Source organism: Aplysia californica, unplaced genomic scaffold, assembly GCF_000002075.1.
Source record: "Aplysia californica isolate F4 #8 unplaced genomic scaffold, AplCal3.0 scaffold00051, whole genome shotgun sequence".
NCBI classification, from domain to species: Eukaryota; Metazoa; Mollusca; class Gastropoda; order Aplysiida; family Aplysiidae; genus Aplysia; species Aplysia californica.
This window is the reverse complement of record NW_004797321.1, coordinates 801,504-808,669: the sequence shown is the minus strand read 5'-3', so window position 1 is coordinate 808,669 and position 7,166 is coordinate 801,504. Positions and strand designations below refer to the sequence as shown.

General features: G+C 43.2%; 1 protein-coding gene across 1 annotated transcript; it reads right to left on the bottom strand.

Annotated features, from left to right (window-relative positions):
• Positions 1-5,869: 5,869 nt before the first annotated feature.
• On the bottom strand, positions 5,870-6,984 carry LOC101848726 (GATA zinc finger domain-containing protein 14; the record flags this gene model as incomplete). The annotated part of the gene is given in 1 exon segment (XM_005092701.3): positions 5,870-6,984. A coding segment is annotated over 1 exon segment (990 nt). The 3' UTR covers positions 5,870-5,960.
• Between the last annotated feature and the right edge of the window lie 182 nt (positions 6,985-7,166).

Genomic DNA, 7,166 nt, shown 5'->3' with positions numbered 1-7,166 from the left:
CCCCCCAACCCCTTCGTCTTTTGAATGTCAATGTGGAGAGAAAGAGAGGGAATAAAAGAGAGAAAGAAAGACAATCACTTTTCTCCCCAACAATGAACGGCTGTCTTGGACAATTTCGACTGCATTCCATACAAAAAGCTTGTATTGAAAACCTTAATATCTTGTGAGTATTTGATATACGTATAACTGGCTTGGCTTAGATCAGAAGAACAGCTTGCCAAAAAGTGTTCTGGTTGAGACAGCGAAAAGCGACACCTGGCCACGACACCAGGGCACGACACCAGGCCGCGACACCAGGCCAGGCCACGACACCAGGCCACGACACCAGGCCGCGACACCAGGCCACGACACCAGGCCACGGCACCTGGCCACGACACCAGGCCACGACACCTGGCCACGACACCAGGCCAGGCTACGACACCAGGCCACGACACCAGGCCACGACACCAGGCCATGACACCAGGCCAGGCCACGACACCAGGCCACGACACCAGGCCACGATACGAGGCCACGACACCAGGCCACGACAGAGGCCACGACAGAGGCCACGACACCCCCAGGCTATGACAGAGGCCAGCTCTGAGCCCTGTGTACTGACGACGGTAGATCCACAGCGGGAAGCGATTGAAGTACAGCGTAGCGAAAAGTTAATCTCGTCTAATCCCGTTTGCACCGAGAGCAGGGAGTTCATTTCCATAAGAAGATGGACTTGTATTTGTTCACAACTGTCGCAATCCTCAAACTTATCAACACCAGGAAGCTAGTGGGTACACCTGGACTTTTTTGTATAAATAAAAAGTGATAAGGGAGGATTGGGGGGGGGGGGGGGGTCACAGAGTAAATGTTCTTTGTCCTCGTACACATACTATAGTCGTGAGAGTAAGTCTTAAATGTGAAAAGTCCCCTGTTTGAATCTGGCTAAAGTGGATTTAAGTCGGGGTACTTTCTCAGTAGTTGTGTCACTGTTTTAGTCTGAATCACGTGAAGACTAAGACTTCTTCACACTCTGTACGTGATGGGTGTTGGGCGTAGGGACGTGTGGAGTTTCACTGCTGTTTGATCAGAGAAATCCTGGAAGCGCCGTCTGCCTCCAAAGCAAGCATCGCACTGGAGAAGGACTGAAAAGGTTGAAGTGCGAAAAAAAAAAGAAGACATTACCTATTTATTCTACAACATTATTTTTGATAACTTATGGTTGATCACCCCCCCCCCTCCCCCACTGGATTTCTTCTTCCGAAATCTTCCCTGTAGTGGTCAGGCGCTTCACCGTCACACACAGGAGACCCGAGTTCGATATCTTATTATATGTATTATTATATGTACCTTGGGGGGGGGGGGGGATTTTATCAAGTGTCCCGGTCTGTCTGCTGTGATATTACATCCCTCTCAGCCCAGGTTGGATCTGGCGTGCTGGGTTGAAGCCCGCTTCCTCAAAGATCTAAAGTGTGTCGTTAGGGTTCATTAAAAACGCATACATAAAGAGAGAAAAAAAAGAAACCAACGTTGACAATCCGCACACCATAGCTGGTCGCCATTTAACTACAGCGTTTTCTTTTTGAACTAGCGCTATATTGTGTCCTGCTCAAAGAAACACCATAGAGACCACTCACATGGACGCCGTGTGGCCGACACATGCTTGACACAATATTGTTTCAGCCACTTAGCTAGAACTTACTCACACCTGAACCCTTTTTTCACGAGGAACAGGCCAACGTGGTGCAATCAGAAAGCAGCAGGTGCAAACGGTGATAAAGAGCTTCTTTTTCTTTTAACTCTTTGTCTTTGCGTGTTTAGAGTAGTCATGGGAGTGAGTGTCTTCTAACCAATTAGCGTGCTCTATATTCACTCTTCTTCACACCGAACAGATGCCTCATTGGGAGTGAATCTGGTATGTTGTGGGTTCAACTCCCTTTTTAAGACAGAGGGAGAGTATCTCCGAATTTATCGTCAATCTTTGGGCAGATTCAAGTGAATGGAAGACTCTGAAAACTCTCCAAACAACGAAATACAAGTATATGGACACGCTGTTTGAGATTCGAACCAGGATCACCCGTGCTGTAGTTCAGAAAAATACCCACTGAGCTATCATAGCACTTTGGCAGGGGCGTCTAACTTCAGATATTGTCCGAAAAAGCACCGGGAAGGGGGTGGGCAGGTCTCAAAGCGTTTACCAAGAAGTCTCTTGTTTCATTATGATGAAGGTAGGCTCAGATGGAGATAGTCATTAAATATTTCTACCACTGTTTTTGCTATATACACATAGACTCGGATTATTAGTTTCTCCTAGACTAGACACTGTCATAGCTGCGGCGCATTTTGCTCTCTATAAAAAGTTTCGCAGCTATGGTACACGCCATGGGCACGCAAATGAAGGGCATAACACAAGTTCGCTATAGTTAAGTGCACACGCACGTTTTCACTCTTTTCCCTTTACTAATTTGATTCGAAATAGAATCAAGTGGTGGACTCCACAGTCAACCGGAATCACGTCAGAGTGCAGAGTCTTTAATGTTATAATATATGTGTATAACAACACATGAAGGTCTCTCTCTCTCTCTCTCTCTCTCTCTCTCTCTCTCTCTCTCTCTCTCTCTCTCTCTCTCTCTCTCTCTCTCTCTCTCTCTCTCTCTCTGAGGACCCATTTCTCAAATGTTTGACTGAAGAAACTGTAAATCTACTGACCCACCTGGAAAACAACCACTCAGTAGCAAGGGGGGGGGGGGGGGGCAGGGAAGAGTGACGTACGAGTTGGGACAGTTGTGGGGTGAGTCAGAATTTTATAGTGCTTTATTTTTGTGAATATGCAACTTTATCAACTCAGCTGATTGTAATAGCACGGCCGAGTTTGAGAGAGGGGCTGGGGGTAAAGTACAAGGAGGGAGTAAAAAGGTGTTGGAGCATTCTTGTGTAAGGGGTGGAGGGAAGACCTATAATTAGAGTGCTAGATCTATGGGAAAATTATTGTGTTAATGGTGGAGGGAAGATGTGTTAGAGTTACAGTGGCAGATCTATGATCCATGGGAGTAGTATTGTGTTAGTAGCTGAGAGAAAATCTATGAGAGGTTTATTGTCTTATTGGTCGAGAGCAGATATTATGTGGGAGCATCGAAGATAGTTTCTATACGGTAGCACCTTACCCCGTGTACACATACTGTTTGTGTGTACAAAACAATAACAGAGAAAAATGACTGCTAATACGAGCAAAGAAATGACACACCTACACAAACACAGAGACACGCGCACACGCACGCGCGCGCGCACACACACACACACACACACACACACACACACACACACAAACATACAAACATAGAGTATCAATATTATTGTATTCGTGTTGGAGATAAGATCTATTAGAATGTTAAGGTTTATGTTAGTCTGTCAAAAACATCGCGTGTTAATGGTTGCCTTACGTTATCGGCTCCAACATTCGTTTATTTTTGTTACCATGATTACTCGTCATATCTGGGTTAAATTGAAACAACAACAACAACAATGACAATAACGGCAACGACGACGACGAAAGTGACGACGACAACAACAGCAACAATAACAGAACCCCCTCCCAAAAAATATAAATAAATAAAAAACAACAAACCCCCCCCCCCCACAAACTTTTGACGTAAAAATTAATATATAGATCTATATATAATATTATAAAGAGAGCCTCACACCTGTAACTGACAAAGAAAAAAAGTAAGAGTCAAAACCAACTAAACATTTTAAATGATCAGCGGTTTAATTTGCTGAATCACCGATGTTCAGAGTTTTTTGGTTCTCTGTCACATGTGGTATCGTTGAATGTTCTTTGACATTTTTCAATATCCGTATTTTCTGTGTTATTTGACCCTCTATCCTATCTATAGGTCTAAAGTTTTTTCTAAACATTATTTTTTATGTTCAGAGATTTTTGGTACTCTGTCCCATCTGTAATGTTCATACTTATATAATATTTTAGTTCTCTGATGCCTTTTGACTTTTTCCAGCCATTTTTTTTTCGTTTAGACTTTCGGACTTCATTACTAATGTACGAGTGATAATGGTTGTTGGCTTGGCACAACCCCCCCCCCCCCCCTCACACACACATACACAAACGATATGAGTTTGATTCCCATACGAGATAAAATGTTTCTTTAGTACATGAGTGTCTGTTTAAAAAAAATGAAATGGAGTATCTGAAAGACTGCATTCTTCGTAAACAATCTAATAGATTGCTTGTCCCAATGTGGGCGTGAAATATTAACATTTATAAACCGTCCTTCCTAAAAAAAAAAGAAGCGTAGTCTATGAACTGAAAATGGCCCCAGTCACTCCATACTGAACCTGCATACCCTGCCTAGAATTACAAAGTTCTATCAGCTCAGTACCAAGTTTTATGAAGTTCCCCCCCCCCCCAAATTTAAAAAAAAATCAAAAAATTGAGTTTCTCAATATGTCCAGATTTTTCGAATGGAATTCTTTGAATATCTAGGTAACGACTCCAAATAATCTTACGATTTTGATAGAGCAGACAGAACATCTGGTTTCTGACCCCGTGGTCTTAGTAACTCAAAACAACCAAAATGTCAGATAGAACTTAGTAATTCTGAGGTAACGATATGTGGTGTTGCCATTAGGTGCTCCGCTGTCGCTCACAGAAGAATTAAGTTTGATCTTTCTGCTGGGACGTTTTTGCGCCTCTCAGCCTGGGTTGGCCATGACAGGCAGAATCGGCAGTCACCTCCTGAATGATCTAATGTGTGTCGATGTGCTGTTTTTCAACGGAAAGGGGGGGGGGGGCATTAAACAGACATACACACAAAAGAGAAACCAAACGAAACTCCTTAGTGACCCTGGGAATTACCAGACAGCAAAAGAGCCTGTGCGCCTGCAGTAGGTATGGTCGTGCGTAAGGCTGACGTTCTTTCATCTTTCACCTTCCTTCATTACATAACTGCCCGCTATAACTCTATTCACGTGTGTGCTGAGGGAATGTCATCATATTTGAAGTCAAACACGCTGTCCTTTCAGCCAGGGTTAATTTCTGAGCCCGTAAGTGATTATTTTTTAAAGACCCCATCCTTCTTTTTAGCAGTTCCTGTTGCTGCGAAGTGTTCCGGTATGATATTGGAACAGGCGAAATGTCACTGCGATTTCTTATACATTTGAATACTTTTTTGAAATATTTATTCTCTTCTCAGATCCTACAGGAAAGGCTAGGGGCTTGGCCTTCAACGCAAATTCACTAAGATTTTCTTAAGGGGTGGATTTCACATTATACCAACGTTTTTTTTTTAAATTTGAGGGGGAGAAAACTTCTGGTCCATCACACCCAGTTCAGGACGTTCAAGAAATATGAGACAACGAAAACGTCGTTTTAAATTTAGAAACAAACTTAATGCAGACATAAGAAATTAAATGGGATGGTGATGAGGAGTTGGTATATGTGAAAAAAATTATCGTTTTTATGACGTTCCCAGGAGAGAATTCTCAAAGTGCAAAGACCACACACAGACCTGCCAAATCGTTTCAGAAACAAGGTGTGTTAAAATTTCGCACACTCTCAAACTAGACAAAGCCGTTCAAAACAGTGTTTGATTAAAAATTGTGTTATTTTTATAGGAAAACAGTTAATCCTAAAATAGCGATAAACCGAAAGAAAAGATTCCCTTTTCTTTCAGCAACCTCTCTAAATTGAAAACCAGGTTAAGCTGACGACCCGCCGATTTCGGTTTCAGCAGACTCCACTGTATATCGTAAAATGCTTCATCATCATCATCATCATCATCATCATCATCATCATCATCATCATCATCATCATCATCATCATCATCATCATCATCATCATCATCATCTACCCATTGTTTATAAAAGAAGCAGAACAAAAGTGTGAAAATACAAGAAAAGATTGTTTCTATTAATCTTTTTTCCCCCGTTCTATTTGTACAAGACACATAAAAAACACCGTTGGATGATCAGCATTAAAAATACCGCCCAGGAGGGTAGATTCCATCTTTAGGGGGCGCAAAGTTACCGCGGCGATTGTTGTTATTGCTGTTGCCTCCCCTGGGTCCGTAGTTGCTATCTGGTCTGTAGTTCCTATCGCCCCTGTAGTTGTTATCTCGCCTGTAATTGTTACCTCCCCTGTTGCTGCTTTCTGGTCTGTAGTTCCTGTTGTTGTTGCTTTCTGGTCTGTAGTTCCTAGTTTCTCTGTTGTTGCGTTCTGGCCTGTAGTTTCTGTTGTTGTTATTGTTATCTGGCCTGTAGTTTCTTTCTGGTCTGTAGTTTCTGTTGTTGTTTTCTGGTCTGTAGTTCCTACCTCCCCTGACGTTGTTTTCTGGTCTGTAGTTCCTAGTTTCTCTGTTGTTGCTTTCTGGTCTGTAGTTCCTAGTTTCTCTGTTGTTGCTTTCTGGTCTGTAGTTTCTGTTGTTGTTATTGTTATCTGGCCTGTAGTTTCTGTTGTTGTTGTTGTTATCCCCCCTGTAGTTTCTGTCTGGCCTGTAGTTCCTACCTTCCCTATTACTATCCTGCCGGCTTCCCCTTCCATTCTGTCCTCCTCTCCCAGGATTAAAGTTATTTGGGAGCGGGTTGAAACCCTTATAGTTGCCGTGTGTATGGCTGTGGGTATGGTGGCCTGAGTTTCCGTGAGAGTGCCCATGGTTGTGTCCGGAGTCCTGCTTGTACCCGGGATGGTTGCGGTCAAGATGAGCTGAAGGTCTCGGATTCACCTCGTAGTAGTTTCTGCCCGTTGAGGATTTACGCCGGTACCCGCGGCTGTTTCTCGCCGATCTTTGACGTCTGTTGGTGACGGAGTTAGTGGACCCCCTGCTTCCTCCCCTGCTTCCTCCTCTGCTCCCGCCTCCTCTGGTTCTTCCTCCCGTGCTTCCTTCATTCTCCGTGTCGTTAGCGAGAGCGACGACGATGACGATGAAGAGAATGGCAGCGAGAAGGATGACTGAGCGGTGGAACATAATGGGTGGTGGTGAAGTGTTATGGGGTAGATCTGAGGGTGGAAAAGAGACTTTTGTTGTAAATAGGATTTCGAAAAAAACCCTATTTGTCTTGATAACAAGACCAATATAATCGAATTTTTACAACCAGCATTTCCCTCTTTTCCTTATTAAGAACAAAATGTTTTTGCTGAATTCAAACGATGTCTTTTTATAATAATGATAATAATAATAATG